Here is a 20,401-nt window from a genome sequence, read left to right as displayed (position 1 = left end):
AGCACCCAATTTGAGTTTCAGTGTGCGCGCGCGCCTCGCTAAGTCGCTAGTATAGAGCTAGCAACCACCCCACCAAGCAAATAACATGCCGTCGTCTCAAAGCCGCAGCCGCCCGTGCTGCTGGCTGCTGCTTCTCGTCGTTCTCCATTTCTCTCTCAGGACCGCCGCCGCCGGCAAGGTGCCGGCGCTGATCGTGTTCGGGGACTCGACGGTGGACGCGGGCAACAACAACTTCATCCCCACCGTCGCCAGGGGCAACTTCCCGCCGTACGGGCGCGACTTCGACCAGGGCGTCGCCACGGGCAGGTTCTCCAACGGCCGCCTCGTCACCGACTTCCTCTCGGAGGCGTTCGGCTTGCCGTCGTCGGTGCCGGCCTACCTGGACCCAGGCTACACCATCGACCAGCTCGCCACCGGCGTCAGCTTTGCCTCCGGAGGCACCGGGCTGGATGATTTGACAGCGGAAATCGCAGTAAGGAAAAAACTTCTGTATATACCTTCTGATGTGCCATGACTTCCTTTATTTTGACTGGTGGCCCATGCTGCTGCTTCTCGTGATTTTGCAAAGTTTACATATGAGTATATGACTGACTGAGCCAACGTAACGTATAGAACTATAGACAACGGTTCACCTAACTGACTCGTCAACGTGTGATAACAAGGCCAGCAACACCTTTTGCTCTCTCAAGAGTGATGGTTTTCTGTCACTTTTATTTTGACTCTGCCCTATATTAGGGCACCTTGGCTGTGTATGGTTCACGTTGATCCGATAAAACGAGCCAAAATTAGCCATGACAAAGATGTTGGTAAAGTAGAAGATGGTTGGGTTGGAGACAAGCCAAAGTTTAAACTTAGGCTAAGAAATAAGATGCCTGAATGATTGAAAGGATCAAGATGTCCAAGAGGGAAAGTGAATTGGGCTAATTCTAAATTCTTTGCAATAATTAAGCCCTACACTTAGCCTAATTCACCCCTTGTGCCTAAAATATGTTTCTATTGTTCTTATGCACAAAAGTTTTGCACCCTAGGTTCCAATCCTACTCTAGCATGGCAATTTTAGAAATGTAAAGACATGAAATGAATTGCTCAAATGTAAATGCTTAAAGTAAAGAGAGTGAACAGAACGCGGCGATGTTTTCCCGAGGTATCGGAGAGTCGTCACTCCCCACTAGTCCTTGTTGGAGCACCCGCACAAGGGTGTAGCTCCCCCTTGATCCGCGCAAGGATCAAGTGCTCTCTACGGGCTGATTCTTTGACACTCTGTCGCGGTGAATCGCCCACAACCGCTCATAACTTGAGTTAGGTCATCCACAAGCTCCGCCGGATGATCACCAAGCTCCTAATCATCCCTGAGCCGTCTAGGTGATGGCGATCACCAAGAGTAACAAGCACAAACTCTCACTTGACCAAGCCAAGACTAATGAGAAGAGTGGATGCACACTTGCTACTCTCTATGCACTAATGAGGTCCTTAATCTTGGATTCTCAAATCTCAATCACCTCACTAGGCTATTGCCCTCCCTTGCACTCCAAAGGTGTTTTTTAGCTGAATAAATGGGCAAGAGACCTCCCTTGTACGAGTGGAGTAAGTATTTATATCCCCTCATTCAAAACATAACGTTTGGACGCTGAGTCAGCATTCTACGGGGTGATCGGACACTCCGGTCAGGGTGACCGGATGCTCCGGTCAGTTATACCCGCCACTGTGTCAGAAATAGCCATTAAGCTTTGACCAGACTCTGATCAGCGTCTGGTCAGCACTAACCGGACGCGTCCGGTCAAGAAAAAAGCTCTCTAGAACCTTACTGATGTTGACCGGACGCTGGCACCCAGAGTCCGGTCACTTCACTATTCAGCGTCCGGTCAGTTACCGGATTCTGACCAGTGTCTGGTCAGCACCGACCGGACGCGTCCAGTCATGAAAACACCTCTCCAGAACCTCTCTGGAGTTGACCGGGCGCAGGGTACCCAGCGTCCGGTCATCACCTCCACTCAACATCCGGTCAGTACCAGACGACTGCAGTTGATCAAATGAACTGATCGGACTCACCCTTCAGCGTTCGGTCACAACCAAACCAGTGTTCGGTCAATCATTTGACCCTCCATTCACTTCCAACTCGAAATCCGATGTGAATGAAGTTTACTCCAATTGATCTTAGGGCTATTCATGAGCTACCTAGTGCTAGGTTTGATAAGTGTGCACCACACCTAACCCACTAGACTTACCTAGGTCAAGCTACTAGTCTATACCCCCCTTAATAGTACGGTCAAAGAAAAAACAAAGTCCTAAACTACTCTAAGTGTCTCTCCATCACTAAACGACACTTAGAACTAGTTCGTCGTTGTCCATCCTTTGAGAACCGAAACGATTTCCATCGACAGGGGCATGACAACCATAATTGCCCAATCAATTGCCATTACCATGACCTAACTCAAATTGCCTCTACAAAACACACCTTAGTCATAGTAATCTCGTGTCATCATTAATCACCGAAACCCAACGAGGGGCCTAGATGCTTTCAATCTCCCCCTTTTTGGTGATTGATGACAACACAACCTTGAGTATGTAGAAGAGATGAGTGAGGTTTTCAACATGCTTGGTTCATATAAGCTTTTGACAATAAGAGCAAAGGGGTTAGACATGCTTATATGACCCAAACCAACATGGTGTACTGAAAAGATATGAATTAAGCATGAGTACATGAAGTAAAGCTCATTTGAATCGGAGTAAAACGTGGAAACAAAGCAAATGAGCATAACCAAGTGATATGACATATATAAAAATATCAATGTAGAGAGCACACATGTCACATAAGTCTCACCATCACAAGTATGCAATGCATGAAGGTAAACGTGAATGCACAAAGTATCACACACGAAGGACTAAAAGAAATGAATCACATGCTCCCCCTAGATCTAATGCTGCCCCTAGATCTAACATACTCGCTCCCTCTCCCCCTTTGGCGTCAAGCACCAAAACCTAAGGGTCGGACGGCGGGACAGGAGCAGTAGAGTCAGGCGCTGAGGTGCAGTGAGAGATCTAGAACTGAGCAGCAACATCCTCTGATCCTAAACTCTAAGCGGTCTGGCCCTCTGTAGTTGGAAGTAAAGGTGAAGCGATCGGGGTCTGCTCAGTAACTGGTGCAACCTGTGACTCTAGAGGTGACACTTAGAGTAGTTTAGGACTTTGTTTTTTCCTTTAGCCGTACTATTAAGGGGGGTATGGACAGGTAGCTTGACCTAGTTGAGTCTAGTGAGTTAGGTGTGGTGCACACTTGTTAAAACTAGCTCTAGGTAGCTCCTATGAATGCCTAAGATCCTTTGGAGCAAACTTCATTCACATATGATCGAAAGTTGGAAGTGAATGGAGGGTCAAATACTGACCGGACGCTGGCTCCGGTGCGACCAGACGCTGGCCGTAGGGTCCGGTCAGTTTATTTGACTGAGGAGAACAAGTCTGGAGTGACCGGACGCTGGAAGGTCGTGTGACCAGACGCTGAGGGCCAGCGTCCGGTCGACTCCAGTAAGGGTCCAGACTTGAGAAAGTGTGACCGGACGCGTCCGGTCAGTGGTGACCGGACCCTGAGTATCCAGCATCTGGTTGTTTATAGTAAGCATCAAAGTGTGACCGGACGCGTCCGGTCAGTGGTGACCGGACCCTGAGTATCCAGCGTCCGGTCGTTTACAGTAAGCATCCAAGAGCGACCGGACGCGTCCGGTCGGTACTTGACCGGACCCTGACAGCGTCCGGTCATCACGTGAAAACTGTTGCGCTGGTTGAACTGACCGGAGCGTCCGGTCGAAACGATCGGAGCGTCCGGTCACCCCGCAGAAGCTCATAACGGTTTGTTTTTCAGGCTGCCTTATAAATAGAAGCTCCACTCGTGAGTGGAGTTACTTTTGCTCATTCCAACAGCTGAGAAACACGTTTGTGAGTGCCAAGAAGAGCAAGGTCCTAGTGAGGTGTTTGTGATTTGAGAATCCAAGAGTGAAACCTCATTAGTGAATCAAGAGTAGACAAGTGTGCATCCATCTTCTCATTAGGCTTCGCGTGGTCAAGTGAGAGTTCGTGCTTGTTACTCTTGGTGATCGCCATCACCTAGACGGCTTGGTGGTGATTGGGAGCTTGGTGATCACCCGACGGAGCTTGTGGGTGACCCAACTCAAGTTGTGAGCGGTTTTGGGTGATTCGCCGCGACGGAGTGTCGAAGAATCAACCCGTAGAGAGCACTTGATCCTTGCGTGGATCAAGGGGGAGCTACACCCTTGCGCGGGTGCTCCAACGAGGACTAGTGGAGAGTGGCGACTCTCCGATACCTCGGCAAAACATCGCCGCGTTCCTCTCTCCATTTACTTTGAGCATTTACTTTAAGTATTTACTTTGAGCAATTCAATACTTGTCTTTACATTCATAGAATTGCTATGCTAGAGTAAGTTTGGAACATAGGTTGCAAGTCTTTTGTGCGTTGATTTGATAGAAACACTTTTTCTAGGCACAAGGGGTTAATTGGGCTATCCGTAGGATTTGATTATTGCAAGAAAATTTAGAATTAGCCCAATTCACCCCCCCTCTTGGGCATCTTGATCCTTTCAGGTGACTCTAGAATCCTCAGTATCTCTCTGACCCTCAAGCTCTGGAGCCTGTAGTCATGGCCTCTTAAAGCAAAGTGAATAAATCTATGCCTCGGGTCAATCCACAGAGAGGAGTAGAACTCACGAACCCATGACGGAACATAGCGACCAGTCCGTCCAAGAAGATATGTCAAGCTTAGCAGATAAGAGAGGTGAGAACGGATCTGCTCGCCTATAGCTGCAACTAAAGACTCTATGGAGCAGACCCGCTGAGATCTGAAAGCAACACCACTGTTGAGATATGCATTATAGAAATCCTCCTACAATACGGTGTAGAAGTGCTCTGACGCACGCTCATCCCGCCTCAGTGGAAACCAGTCCTCAAACTGCATGAAGCAGAGCTGCTGCACCTGTCTGGCTGTGGCTGCCCTCAGGTCAAGGTGAACCACTGGAGGCGGACCCTGTGGTTTAGGAGGTGGATGAGAGCCCCTCCTCTATGTCTTAGGCCTCGGTGACACCTAATTATGAGTGCGACCGAAGCGTCGAAGCTGTGGCTGTGCTGCCTGCTCTGTCTACTCAACCTGCTCTCCCTACTGAGCATCATCTGTCTACTCTACCGACTGTGTCTACAGCTCAGTCTCCCCCTGAGTCTGACTCTCCTCTAAAGAGGCACGTCGTCCTCCAAGCGTGACAGTCCCAGGTGGACTACCAAGACTGGCCTCAATCCTCTCGACGGCGGCCCTCTGAGCGGGTGACAACTAGTCGCCTATGTGAACGCCACTGCTAGCTCCACCTCTCTCTGCACACTCTGCAATGGCTGCCACTGCTGCTGCCCTCTCTGCCTCAACATCATCTAACTTCTGCTTTTTCTTTGTAATCATTTTTGCCTTTCCTTTTAGCTGATCAGTCAGGCGAGGCAGAGGCCTTGGATCCTCATCACCAGAACCACCTCTGGCATTCTTGCAATGTGCCATCTCTAAAGTTGACGAGAATCACTGCCACTGACAAGAAATAACTACCAACTAACACTCGTGAGGCTTGGCCTCAATCCATACTCGTGGGCTTGGCCCCGAGTTTACTGACAACTGACGAATCAACCACAAGAGCACCGACTCGCTGCACGGTGGAATAGATGGGGAATATAAATAATCTCAATATTCATCTAGAGATGAGAAACCCTAAGAAGCAACCAGTAGAAATGAAATTGAAATCGATGGCTTGCTACCTGATGAAATCCGACGATCCGACGATCGATAAGCAAAGGAGAGGATCACGGGGCACCACTAGAATCGGCAAGTTTATGCCCGGTTAGGGTTTGGCGTCGCAAAGTGGTATGGCAGCTGAGGAGGCATGGCGGCACAATATAGGTGCGGGCACGGGCGCTGCAAGGCTGTGCGGGCACTGTTGCAGGGAGGTTGGCACGGGGGTGGCGACGCGATGGCAAAGGCGGACGCAGTACTCCGGTGGCACGAGGCAAACGTGCCTGCAGGCGTGGCTAGGGTAGGCACAGGAGCGGTGAAGACATAGGCACGGCACAGGCACTGCAAGGATAGGTGCGGCGGCGCTACGGCAGAGACAGGCGCGAAAGCGGGAGCGATGGCGAGGATAGGGCGGCGCTGTTCGTGATGGAGCACGATGATGGGGTCGGTGCGAGGGCAAGGCGTAGGTGGGCGATGAAGGCGCTGGCGACGCGGGTGACCTAGGTGTGAATCGAGGAAAAATGATTTAAGGTGGCCCCCACGTGATAGACAAGGAAAGAAAAGAGAAAATTTCCTGCTTGACCTTTAGTGACCGGACGCACCGGTGGCAACGACCGGACGCTGCCACCCAGACTCTGTTGACAACAGAGAGGTCCAAAACCCCTCAAGTCATGACCAGAGGTGTCCGATTACCCTTGACCGGACACAGACAAAGTCCGGTCGATCCTGATAGCTTCTTCTTCGTTTGACCGGACGCAGGGCCATCTTCACACCGGAAGCTGGAGGAACAATGTTCTGCGTCCGGTCACTCCTGTGCTGCATCTGTTCACCTCCTGTGAACTGACTGGATGCTGGAAGCATAGTCCGGTGCAGCATCTGGTCACCATTTTTCAGCAAATCTTCAAAGTTCCTTCGCGCTGCCTATTCCCAATCAAGTCTCAACTTCAATAAGACACAAATAAACACCAATTGAGACTAATGTGAGAGACCTCTCTCAAACCCTCAATTTTTTCAAAGTATTTTGCCTTAGGCTATAATTCTTTTTAAGAAAATAGGCAATAAAATCGACGAGGAGCAACATGTGGTCACACAATAGGGTTTTATGACCAATAGGAGCTTCAAATGCTCTCCCTATTTGTGGACAAACACAGTGTGTGCTCAAAAGATAACCAAAAAGAAACGACAAAGCAACACACATGCACATGCAATGCAATACTTGAAAGTAAGTCTAGATGCCTGTCAAGTTTGATCCAAGGTTAAGCTTCTTCACATGCTTTTCGGCGGTTATCTTAACCATGTTTGACAAGCTCTAAGTGCATTACAAAAAATTAAACATGTTTTATATTACAATGCAATGCAAGGGACACCACAAGCTCATTTTTTAGTGAAGTTGCTAGAATCAAGCACATTGAGCTTATTCCTCAACCGACAAAATGTAGCCTCATCTAGCGGTTTAGTGAAGATATCCGCTACCTTCTAGTGATATATCATTTTTAGCAACATGATCTCTAAGAAAGTGATGGCGGATATCTATGTGCTTGGTGCGAGAGTGTTGAACTAGATTATTAGCAACCTTTACCATGCTCTTATTGTCACACAAAAGAGGAACCTTTCCTAAAACTACACCATAGTCTAGCAAAGTTTGCTTCATGTAAAGAATTTGTGAACAACAAGCACCCGTGGCAATGTACTTAGCCTCGGTGGTGGACAAAGCCACACTATTTTGCTTCTTGGAGGACCAAGACACTAGTGATCTACCAAGCAAATGGCACCCTCCGGATGTGCTTTTTCTATCAATTTTGCAACCGGCATAATCCGAATCAGAATAGCCAACTAGTTGAAATCTAGCTCCTTTGGGATACCAAAGACCAATGCTTAGTGTGTGCTTAAGGTACCTAAGGATTCTTTTAACTGCAACCATGTGAGCCTCCTTAGGATTAGCTTGAAATCTTGCACATATAAACACACTAAACATGATGTTGGGCCTAGATGCGGTCAAATATAATAAACTACCAATCATAGAACAGTAGAGAGTTTGATCAATCGATTTACCTCCCTCATCTAGGTCGAGATGTACATTAGATGGCATTGGTGTCTTGATTGGCTTACATTCATCTATTTTGAACCTCTTGAGAAGGTCCTTGATGTATTTTTCTTGAGAGATGAAAATCCCCTCTCTCATTTGCTTAACTTAAAAACTAAGAAAGAATGTAAACTCTCCAATCATAGACATCTCAAAGTCCTTCGACATCAATTCACCAAACTCTTTGCAATAATCTTCATTTGATGAGCCAAATATGATATCATCAAAATATACTTGACAAATAAAGATTTCTCCATCAAGCTTCTTAGTGAATAGTGTGGTGTCGAAATTCCCAATGGTGAAGCCCTTTCTCAATGAGGAAATCCCGAAGACGCTCATACCAAGCTCTTGGGGCTTTCTTAAGCCCATATAGTGCCTTGGACAATCCATAGACATGATTAGGATATCTAGGGTCTTCAAACCCGGGAGGTTGATCAACATAGACTAGTTCATTTATAAAACCATTTAAAAATGCACTTTTAACATCCATTTGATATAATTTCATTTTATGATGCGATGCATATGCAAAGAGGATATGAATGGCTTCAAGTCTTGCAACTGGTGCAAAGGTCTCTCCAAAATCCAACCCTTCAACTTGAGAGAACCCCTTTACAACTAGTCTTGCCTTATTCCTCACAACAATGCCTTGATCATCTTGCTTGTTGTGGAACACCCACTTTATTCCAATGACTCTTGCACCCTGTGGTCGCTCTTCAAGTGTCCAAACTTCATTGTGGTGAAGTTGTTCAACTCTTCGTGCATGGCATTTATCCAATCCAAATCTTGAAGAGCTTCTTCTACCTTTTTAGGCTCAATGCAAGAAATAAACGAGTGATGTTCAATAAATGAAGCAAATTTCTTAGAGCGAGTTATTACACCCTTTGAAGGACTTCCTATGATGAGGTCTTGTGGATGTGCTTGTAGTAGAGGTGAATTTATTCTATCAACCACTTGAGGGGAAGGTTGTGGAGCATCAACATCTTGAGCTTGTGCCACCATTTGATCATGAGAGACATGAGTATCTTTATTTTCTACTCTCCCATCTTTATCATCATCTTGTGGCACATTTGATAAAGAAGGTGGATCAATCACTTGAACATAATCTTCACATTCTTTGGGCTTGATGTCTCCAACCGGAATGTTCTTCATGGCCTCCCTCAATGGTTCATCACCTATATCATCAAGATTCTTATGTGCTCCTTGGGAGCCGTTAGATTCATCAAATTCCACACCATATGTTTCTTCAACTAAGCCGGTGGCATGATTAAATACTCTATATACTTTGGACTTTAATGAGTAACCAACAAGAAAACCAATATCACAACATCTTTGAAACTTCCCTAGGTGTTGTCGCTTCTTATAGATGTAGCATTTGCAACCAAATACCCTAAAGAAGGAGACGTCCGGCTTCTTCCCATTGAGCAACTCATAAGGTGTCTTACCAAGAAACTTTTGAAGGAATAGGCGGTTGGATGCATAGTAAGCGGTGTTGATAGCTTCTGCCTATAGAGCTTCGGGTGTGTTGTACTCATCAAGCATTGTTCTTGCAAGTATGATAAGTGTTTGGTTCTTTCTCTCTACTATACTATTTTGTGGAGGAGTGCATGTTACGGAGACCTCATGCTTGATCCCTACTTCATCACAATATGCTTCAATGTTTGTGTTGTCAAATTCTTTTCAATTGTCACTTCTTATCTTCTTGAGCTTCACTTCAAATTCATTTTGTGCTCTCTTGGCAAACTTCTTGAAACATGAAGCTACTTTGGTGTTGTCATTAAGGAAGAACACCCAAGTATATCTAGAGTAGTCATCAATAATCACAAGATAATAGAGATTGCCTCCCAAGCTCTTGTAAGTTGTAGGTCCAAATAGATCCATGTGGAGAAGCTCTAGTACTCTTGTTGTTGACATATAAGCTTTTGTTGGATGAGTGTTTGCAACTTGCTTGCCGGCTTGACATGCACTACAAAGCTTGTCTTTCTCAAATTTCACATCCTTCAAATCTCTCACCAATTCATTCTTCATTAACTTCTTGAGTGAGCTCATCCCAACATGTGCTAGTCTTCTATGCCATAGCCACCCAAGTGAAGTTTTGGTGAATAAGCATGTCTTCAAGTTTGCATCTTTGGAGGTGAAATCCACTAGATATAGGTTGTTGTATCTAAATCCCTTGAATATAACTTGATCATCATCTTTTTTTGACACAACCACTTCCTTCTCGGTAAACAAGCATTGAAAGCCAAGATCACACAATTGACCAATGAATAGCAAGTGGAAGCTTAATGAGGCAGCATATAGTACATTTGATATTGAATGATCATTTGATATTGCAACTTTGCCCAACCCTTGAACTTTGCCCTTTGAATTATCACCAAATGTAATCCTTTCTTGACCATCTACTTCTTCATCTAGTGAGGTGAACATACGAGGATCACCGGTCATATATTGAGTACAACCACTATTAATAACCCAATGACTTCCACCAGTCTTGTAGTTCACCTACACACAAGAGATCAAGCTTGTTGCTTAGGGACCCAAACTTGATGAGGGCCCTTGACTTTCTCAACTAGTGACTTTGCAACCCAAATTTGCTTAGACCTATTCTTGTTGGGAGGACCTAAGAACATGACTTTCATCTTTCCACTAGAGTCCTTTCTAAGCATGTAGTGAGCATTGAAAGCAAAGGGTCTAGCATGCTTGGGCAAGGGTTGTGGTGGTGGAGTTTAACACTCATGAGCAAAGTGACCTTCTTGTCCACACTCAAAACATCTCTTTGGCTTAGGCTTTGACTTGTGTTATTGTTGATGTTGAGCTTGAGTTTTCTTCTCTTGATTTGCCAAGTACCCAATACCACTTCTATCCATCTTTATGATGGTGTTCATGAGTAGCTCACTTTGGAGATATTAACCTCTTGTGAACTTGCTCAAACCGGTCTTGAGATGTTCTTTCTCCAACTTGAGCTTCTTATTCTCCTCTCTAAGTTCATTATGATTTTTCTCCATCTTGAGTCTCTTGTTCTCGTCTTTAAGCTTCTCATTCTCAAGAGCTATATCACAATCATTGTCAAGATTCTCTATCACAATTTTGTTGGTGATTGATAGCTTTTCAAGATCTTTCTTAAGCTTTTCATTCTCATTCTTGAGCTTGACATACTCATCATAGTTGTCGGACTCAACCACTTTCTTGCCTTTGCTACTAGAACCTTGCTCAATGCTCTCAACAATCAAGTCATCACATGATGTAGCTATATCAATCTTAACAACATTGTTAGTAGTATCATGTGGCTCATTGGATAATAACTCATGTGAAACAACAAGATTGTTATGATTAACCTTGAGATTGGTGTACTCTTCTTTTAGCAAATTGTAGCTAGTAGCGAGCTCATTATGTATCCCCTCAAGTTTATCATATTTTTCTTTAAGCTCCTTTTTAGAAGATTTGAGCTCCTTGAGTTTAGATGACATAATTTTATTTTCTTCTCTAAGCTCAACACTAGCTTTTTTGGCTGTCACATTTAGCTAAGAGTGAGTCTTTCTCAAGTTCTAACTTTTCATTTTTTGCTCTTGTCTTTCTAATGATTTTAATATATTGATTTAGAAACTTGACAATATCATCATAAGAAGGTGATTCAAACTCTTCATCACTATCACTATCATCATTGCTAGCATTATCATCACCACTATTATCATCATCATTTTGTACCTTTCGTTCATCCTTGGCCATAAGGCATAGGTGTGTAGAGGATGGCGGCGGCGATGGCGATGAAGATAGTGAAGAATCAATTACAATAGTGGCCACCTTCTCATTCTCATTCTCACTTTCATCATCGGACGAGCCACTTGATGATTGAATATCCGTAAGCCAATCACCAACAATGTAAGCCTTGCCATTCCTTTTCTTCTTGTGAAACTCCTTCTTCTTGCCATGCTTCTTCTTATATGGCTTGTTCTTCTTCTTCTCATCATCATCTTCATCACTTGAATCATCTTTCTTGCCCTTGTACTTCTTCTTGTACTTATCTTTCTTGGGTTTAGGGCATTGATGAGCTAGATGACCAAGTTCTCCACAATTATAGCAATTCATCTCAAAGATGGGCTTCCTTCTATTGCTAGTGAAGAATTTCTTCTTCTTGCCATCAAATTTGACACCATTCTTGTTGAGCTTCTTGAGCATCTTGGTGGTTCTTCTCACCATAAGAGCAAGACTTGCATCATCAATTTCATCACCACTTGAGCTATCATGATCAACTCTTGCTTTATCCTTCTTCTCTTGGCTAGCCTTGAATGCCAAATCTTTCTTCTTGGTGGAAGAAGAGCCATCTTATGGTATGATGTGCATGTACATCTCATGTGCATTGATCTTCCCTAATATTTGAGTTGGTGTAGCGGTGGAAAGATCACCTTGATGAAGCACCGTCACAATTTGTCAATGAAAAGGACACTCAAGATCTTTCTTACAACATCGGATGGTTGCATTTGTGTGAGTCCAAGCCCATTGACTTCCTCTACAAGAACATTCAAGCATGAATACATCTCATTAACACTTTCTGTAGGACGCATCTCAAATGAATTAAGCTTTTTCATAACAAGGTGGTAGCGTTCCTCACGCTCACTCTTTGTTCCCTCATGGAGCGCACAAATGTCTGACCATAGTGCACGGGCGTCTTTGTGGTTCTGCACATGGTTAAAAACATCTTTGCAAAGGCCTCTAAAGAGGGTGTTTCTAGCCTTTGCATTCCACTTCTCATAGTTAACCTCATCATCTTGAAGGTTCGAGGGATCCTTAGGTTTTAGAAAGCCTTATGAGGCGGCTCTAAGAACTCCAACATCTAAAGCTTCTAGATAAGCCTCCATGCATATTTTACAATAAGGAAAATCATCTCCCTCAAAGATATGAGGGGGGTCCATCCCCGTGGGACATCTTGCTCTAGGTGGTTAAGCCAAATTTAGAGAGCACGAGGCTTCGATACCAATTGAAAGGATCAAGATGCCCAAGAGGGGGGTGAATTGGGCTAATTCTAAATTCTTTACAATAATTAAGCCATACACTTAGCCCACTTCACCCCTTGTGCCTAGAATGTGTTTCTATTGTTCTTACGCACAAAAGTTTTGCACCCTAGGTTCCAATCCTACTCTAGCATGGCAATTCTAGGAATGTAAAGACATGAAATGAATTGCTCAAATATAAATGCTCAAAGTAAAGAGAGGGAAAGGAACGCGGCGATGTCTTTCTGAGGTATCAGAGAGTCGCCACTCCCCACTAGTCCTCGTTGGAGCACCCGCACAAGGGTGTAGCTCCCCTTGATCCGTGCAAGGACCAAGTGGTCTCTACAGGGCTGATTCTTTGACACTCCATCGCGGTGAATCACCCACAATCGCTCACAACTTGAGTTGGGTCATCCACAAGCTTTGCCGCATGATCACCAAGCTCCCGATCACCACCGAGCTGTCTAGGTGATGGCGATCACCAAGAGTAACAAGCACAAACTCTCACTTGACCAAGCCAAGCCTAATGAGAAGGGTGGATGCACACTTTCTACTCTCTATGCACTAATAAGGTCCTTAATCTTGGATTCTCAAATCTAAATCACCTCACTAGGCTCTTGCTCTCCCTTACACTCTAAAGATGTTTCTCAGCTGAACAAATGGGCAAGAGACCTCCCTTCGACGAGTGGAGTAAGTATTTATACCCCCTCATTCAAAACATAACATTTGGAGGCTGAGTCAGCATTCTGCGGGGTGACCAGACGCTCCGGTCAGGGTGACCGAACGCTTCGGTCAGTTATACCTGCCACTGTGTCAGAAAGAGCCGTTAAGCTCTGGCCAGACTCTGACCAGCATCCGGTCAGCACTGACCGGACGCATCCGATCAAGAAAAATGCTCTCTGAAACCTTACTGATGTTGACCGGACGCTGGCACCTAGAGTTCGGTCACTTCACTATTCAGCTTCTGGTCAGTTACCGGATTTTGACCAGCGTCCGGTCAGCACCGACCTGACGTGTCCAGTCACGAAAACACCTCTCCAGAACCTCTCTGGAGTTGACCGGACGTAGGTACCCAGGGTCCAGTCAGCACCTCCACTCAACGTCCGGACAGTACCAGACGACTATAGTTGATCAAATGAACTGACCGGACTCACCCTTCAGCGTCCGGTCACAACTAGACTAGCGTCCGGTCAATTATTTGACCCTCTATTCACTTCCAACTCAAAATCCTATGTGAATGAAGTTTACTCCAATTGATCTTAGGGCTATTCCTGAGCTACCTAGTGCTAGGTTTGACAAATGTGCACCACACCTAACCCACTAGACTTAGTCCATACCCCCCTTAATAGTATAGCCAAAGGAAAAACAAAGTCATAAACTACTCTAAGTGTCTCTCCATCACTAAACGACACTTAGAACTAGTTCGTCGTCGTCCATCCTTTGAGAACCAAAATGATTTCCATCGACAAGGGCATGACAACCATGATTGCACAATCAATTGCCATTACCATGACCTAACTCAAATTGCCTCTACAAAACATACGTTAGTCATAGTAATCTTGTATCGTCATTAATCACCGAAACCCAACTAGGAGCCTAGATGCTTTCAATGATAACCAAGCCAAAGTGTAACCAAAGCTACATGTGAACACATAAGGTCCATGTTATTAGGTTTTTGAAGAACAAATACATAGGGTGTGTTTGGTTGATTATCCAAGTGTCTAGGAGCAACTCTTACAGCCTCGTGACCGCCTTTCACCAAGTCCGCTTTAGCGGTTCTAGGCCAGAAAACACTTGCCCTATAGGCTCTCTTTCTCGTTTTCCCCATCTCGCTATCTTGATATTCTCGCTCGGCAGAATCCTCAAGTCATCATCACTCGCCATCCACACGAATACACGTGGGAGTTTCCCGCACGCGCCTCTCCTCTCCTGCAAGCGTCCTTTTCCCACTTGATGCTCCTTGATGCTCTTCGTAGCGCCACACTGCAAACCCACACACGCAGGAGGCCAAGGATTTTTTTTCTTGCATTTTCCTGTTGCCACCTTGGCATTTCGACCTCTCGGTGTCATGCCAACACCATGGAGCAGCGGGATGCCGGGAGTTAGACGCCAATTAATTACATTTGTGCCATTATGACTTTCGTGGATTGGAGATGAAGCACTATAGTTCACCTTTTTTTAATCATGTTATTATAATTTTTGTTCTGCCTAATATATACAACTTTATACGATCGGGACAACACTGAACTAAAGCATAGGTCATTGTATTATTGTATTGCCCAAAGTGCCCCTCCACCCCCTTGTCTCCCCATGCCATTGACGTGTGATCCTACAAGCTTTCATTTTCTTCCTCCTTCCTTCCCTATCTTCTACCTCGTGACTAAGGGGTGTTTGGTTTGGGGTGACTAAAATTTAGTCACCCCAATTTAGTTCCCTTTAGTCACTTTAGAGCCAAATCCCCTGACTAAAAAGTAAAAACTGACTAGAAGGCCTTTAATCATCTAGTCCCTAGAGAATGACTAGAAGGGACTAAAACCCCACTTTGGACAGGGGCTGCCCCTCATTACTTCAGCAGGGATCAAAGATTAGGACTATTTAATAAGGGTATTATGGTCTTTTGTCATCAGCTTTAATCCTTTAGTCACAAAACCAAACACTCTATGACTAAAGTTTAGTTAAGGACAAACCAAACCAAAAGGGCCTAAATGGATGTCGCCATCCAGCGAGCTTGCGCACCCCCCCCTCGGACCTCGCACGCCATCGGCCCCACTCCCGCACCAATGCTGCCGCTGTGCCGCATGCCTCCTGCCTCACGCCCGTGTTCCCGTTGGCGATCGCACACCACCGGCCCGCACGCCCACCGCTGTCTCGTGTTCCACTAGCCCATGCCCATGCCACACAATTTCCTAACCAAATTTTGGCCACAACAAAATGTTGTTTCTTCTGTGGTAACTGGTAACCCTAAAATAATCTCCCAAGTAGTAGTATTCGATAACTTTACTTGTTCAAAACCTGTTCGAATTTATTCCAGTCAGTCATCCCACTGAGCCAGCAGCCACGTAGTGGGGGCCACTGCCACGCCACACTCGATGCCTATGCCTATGGTTGCAGCCCCGTTGTGCTTCGCGCCATCATCGCGTCTGCTAACCGTGCATCCTCTGATGGAAGAACCTTTCACTGCTATACAACTGATGACGTGCCATGCTCAAAATACAGGGGACTGGTTTTAGATGATCTGTGGTAACGAACACTTTTGAGTGGCTAAATTGATTCGGAGAGCCGATTTACTTATTTTTCAATTGTCAAATTTACATAGTTTCATGAAATTGCTCTAAGAATGCCAAAAGTTATGTTTGCTACTTTCTTTAAAGGGAAATACTAGCGCACAGACGTCCGATGAGGATGAATTCCATCGGACGCTCGCCCGCACGACTGACAAGCCTGCCCCGACGCCTGACCCATCCCCATCCACGCACCCCGCCCTCATCCCCATCCAGTGGCGGAGCTCATCAATTTTGATGCCTAGGGCCACTGTCAATTGACGAGATCTGTCACTGACTTTCAAAGCATATATATACCGCCCACGCCGGGTTAAAATACCGCCCGCAACGGGACTAATAACAATAAATAACAAAACAAAGCTCATAGATGCATAAGTTTAAATGATATCTCGATTTCATATTTAAATCCATGATATAATTGATGGAACATGAAAGTGGTTAAAAAATACCTAGCTAATTATGGTTTGGTTCACCCTCGCCTCTCATATCTTCATCAAGAGCTTCATATGGACCTGAACCTACACATGGATTTGTGATTAAGAACATTAGCAATGTAGTCCATAAATATAATTGACCACTTGCTCTAGTTTGAGACGGGGGGGATTATTTTGCAAACCATTTGCATTGCTAGGTACTTCTTATGCTGTTTCTGGTTCTTCAACAACCTATGGTTCTTCTACTACTTCGGATTGTGGTTGTGCAAATGGTTGTGTTTGTGGCGCTGGTTGTATAATTGGCATAGGAGCCGGAGTAAAAAGGATTTTATTGTCCTGCTCCTCTTCATTGTGCAACTTACTTGAGTACTACAACTACAAAAATTGAAAGAGTTCAACTTTAATTTAGAAACCGGACCCTTACAAGTGAGAATGGTTAAATGGGGAAAGGGTAATTAGTATTACCAGGAGCTAGGGCGCTGGGCGACAGACCGACGTAGGGCGTGGGTTGTCGGGCGTCAGTAGGGGCATGAGGCGCCGCCACCCGCGCGCAACTTAGGGCGCCTTGGCATAGCCGCGCAGGGATGGCCGCTAGCTGGCGGAGGAGCGGAGTGACGGAGGCGCAGAGTCGCCTAGGGTTGGCCACAACACTACGACAGCAAGGAGAAGCAGGGAGTGGCGAACGGGCGCGGTGCGGCGTGGCGCTCGTGAGGCCGGCGCTCGCTGCCTCCTTGGCTCCTTCCCCTCTCTTTGGTGAGCCAGAAGTGCAAGAAATTTGGCCCAACGCCTAAGGCCGGGACGAAAAACTACTGGTACTCTAATGTTTTTTTTGCCCGCGCCTAGGGTCGTGGCCCTAGTGGCCCAAGGCCCATATCCGCCCCTGTCCCCATCCAGTCGCCCCGCCCCATCGTGCCCTAGACCGCCGCCCCCAGCGTGCCGCACGCCACGTCCGCCGGCCACCGACTCGCCTCACCCCATCCCCCTGGCGCCCCTGACTCTCCGAACAATAGGAAACACGTGCAACATGAAACACTTGAATGCAACATACATCTGAAACAGATAAAACATCTGGAATATACACTTGCAACATATGTGTGAAAACATATGCAACATCCAGATAGAACACTTGCAACGTGAAAACACTTGCTGCAGCAGAAGACTGCAATAGATAAAACATTTAGAATATACTGTTGCAACATATGTGTGAAAACATATGCAACATCCAGATCAAAATGCTTGCAACATACGTATGGAAACAGATGAAATAGTTTGAACAAACGCTTACAACATACCTCTAAAATACTTGCAACATGTGCAACATCCCGCTATCTACTTTTGCAACATACATATGAAACAATTGCAACATGCCTCTGAAACGTCTGAAACAATTGAAATATACATTTGCAACATGGTGGGAGAGAGGCATGGGCCAGTCGATTCCGGCCGACGAGGTGAGAGCCGACGGCAAGAGCCTGCGCACGAGCACCACCTAGCACCAGCACCAGTGGCCCGCGCGAGCACCACCACCACCAGCGCCACCTGCATCGGGCTTGGTTCGGCGACGATGGTGGGGGATGGGGGGCGGGGAGCGCCATGGCTGTCGGGGTGGGGAGAGCTCGGTCGCCGGGGTTAGAGAGGGCGCCGCTGGGGTGGGGAGGGTGTCGCGCCAGGGTGGGGGAGAGCCGCCCACTCCCCTGCAACACCGTTGTGCCACCTCCATGGATCACGCCGGAGGCGAGTGGATCTCGCTTGTGCCCCATGGATCTTGCCAGAGTGGGGGAGAGGGCCGCCGGATCTATGGGCATTAGGGACTCCCGGTGAGGACACCGTGGTGGGGGAGGATGCCGGGCGTTGGTGCCTGCGGCAGGGGATGAGGAGCGCGAAAGAGGTAAGGATGGGGAAGAGGAAGCGAAGTGATAAGTTTTTTTTAATATACATGCGGGCGGGAGTAAACGGCGGGGATAAAAAAGCCGTCCAACGTTTGTGTGATCCATCGGAGCCACGACACATAGCATTTCCGTTCTTTAAAACAATTGTCCTTCATTTGCTTGATAGCCACCTTTTATTTGGTGACCAATGTTGGCAAAAATCTTGGTCACCAATTTGGTACCTAAAATTTGACAATAACATTTTTTATAACCCTAAAATAATCTTTTAAGTACAGTATTCAACAACCTTGTTGTTTGAAACCTGTTGGAATCTATTCCAGTCAGTCATCCCCCTGAGCCAGCAGTTGGAGTACTTCAGGGAGTACAAGGCGACACTGCAGCTTGCAAAGGGGGAATCCGCGGCGAACGACATCATCGCCGAGGCCGTGTACATCTTCAGCATCGGCACCAACGACTTCATCGTGAACTACTTCACCGTGCCTCTCCGGCGAGCCCAGTACACCCCGGCGGAGTACGTCGCCTACCTCGTCGGCCTCGCCGAGGCGGCCGTCCGCGACGCCTACGGCCTCGGCGCGCGCAAGATGGAGTTCACCGGCCTCGCGCCGTTCGGGTGCATCCCCGCGGCCAGGACGCTCAACCGCGACGAGCCCGGCGAGTGCAACGAGGAGTACAACCGGCTGGCGGAGATGTTCAACGCCGGGCTGCAGGAGGTCGTGAGGAGGCTCGACGGTGAGCTCGCCGGCGCGCGGGTGGTTTTCGCGGAGACGTACAGCGTCGTGTCTGACATCGTCGCCAATCCGTCGGACTATGGTGAGTGACCCCAAAATCTATCTTCAGTTATTCACAACGTATACTGGTTCTGGCATTGAATCAGCTCTAGAGTAGCACTGAGTCAAGAACATTGTGCGAAATGATGAATGACTCGAGCACATTGTGGGAAATATTCACACTGTGGGGATTTCTTTGCGATGACATGCAGGATTCGAGAACGTTGAGCAAGGCTGCTGCGGCACGGGACTCATCGAGACATCTGTGATGTGTGGCTTGGACGAACCGTTTACGTGTCAAGACGCTGATAAGTACGTGTTCTTCGATTCAGTTCACCCGTCGGAGCAGACGTACAGGATATTAGCGGACCATATTCTCAACACTGCATTACGAGTGTTCCTGTGAGTCTGTGACGTCATTTGTACCTCTTGAGATTTTTTTTTTGGTTACACAAGAGAATATCTGTTTCTTGTTGAAAGCATACAGAAGTCTTAGAAACCAAAATGAAAGAAAGCTAGATACCTATAGCTTGAGGTACCGGTTATTAGCGAAAGGGCCAATAACCTACTGGCTACGAGAGCCTCGTTAGCATCTTAGATCCTGAGTTTGATTTCCCGTGGAAGCGAATATCCTAGGTTTTAACGGCATGAATATCCTAGGTTTTAACGGTGTTTGTGCTTTTAGTGGTAAACGATATTTTCGTCGACACCGAGACGCGTAATCATAGAAAAGGTACCCGTTACAAAAAAAAAACTTTAGCTAGAATACTACTTCCAGGTGTGGGGGTATTAACCCCTATACCCTTACGGCTAGGCTTGGGCCGGCCCAGATCAGAGGGTCCGGTCCACCAAAAGACGACGCGCGGCCCGGCCAACCTGTTCGGAGTCCCGCGCAAGGAGTCAAGACGGATTTGGCGATCAAGCAAGATCCTGGTCGGTTAGAATAGGAATCCTTATCCGGCCACCTATGGCAATTGTAACTGGCTAGGATTAGTTTCTAGATCTGTAACCCTGCCCCCGGACTATATAAGGCGGGCAGGGGACCCCTCTAAAAAACATCTCTCATTGACATACAGCAATACAATCAGACGCAGGACGTAGGTATTACGCCTTCTTGGCGGCCGAACCTGGATAAAACCTCGTGTCTGTCTTGCGTCACCGTCTTGTTTGTGGCTTGCGCATCTGTCTGCCG

At 46.6% G+C, this 20,401-nt stretch overlaps 1 protein-coding gene across 1 annotated transcript; it reads left to right on the top strand.

The window, feature by feature from the left end:
• LOC136529335 (GDSL esterase/lipase At2g42990-like) lies at positions 1-19,737 on the top strand. The gene is made up of 3 exons (XM_066522413.1): positions 1-472; positions 18,763-19,252; positions 19,422-19,737. The coding sequence occupies exons 1-3, from the start codon at positions 86-88 to the stop codon at positions 19,613-19,615; spliced, it is 1,071 nt and encodes a 356-aa protein (XP_066378510.1). The 5' UTR covers positions 1-85; the 3' UTR covers positions 19,616-19,737.
• Positions 19,738-20,401: the final 664 nt, after the last annotated feature.

This window comes from Miscanthus floridulus, chromosome 19 (assembly GCF_019320115.1).
Source record: "Miscanthus floridulus cultivar M001 chromosome 19, ASM1932011v1, whole genome shotgun sequence".
Classification (NCBI taxonomy): domain Eukaryota; kingdom Viridiplantae; phylum Streptophyta; class Magnoliopsida; order Poales; family Poaceae; genus Miscanthus; species Miscanthus floridulus.
This window is presented reverse-complemented; position numbering and strand designations above follow the sequence as displayed.

Excerpts from the sequence above, each read along its gene's own strand:
- LOC136529335 (XM_066522413.1), top strand. The coding sequence starts at position 86 with ATGCCGTCGTCTCAAAGCCGCAGCCGCCCGTGCTGCTGGCTGCTGCTT. Across the intron at positions 473-18,762 it reads ATTTGACAGCGGAAATCGCA|TCAGTCATCCCCCTGAGCCA; the intron begins GTAAGGAAAAAA and ends AATCTATTCCAG. Across the intron at positions 19,253-19,421 it reads CGCCAATCCGTCGGACTATG|GATTCGAGAACGTTGAGCAA; the intron begins GTGAGTGACCCC and ends GATGACATGCAG.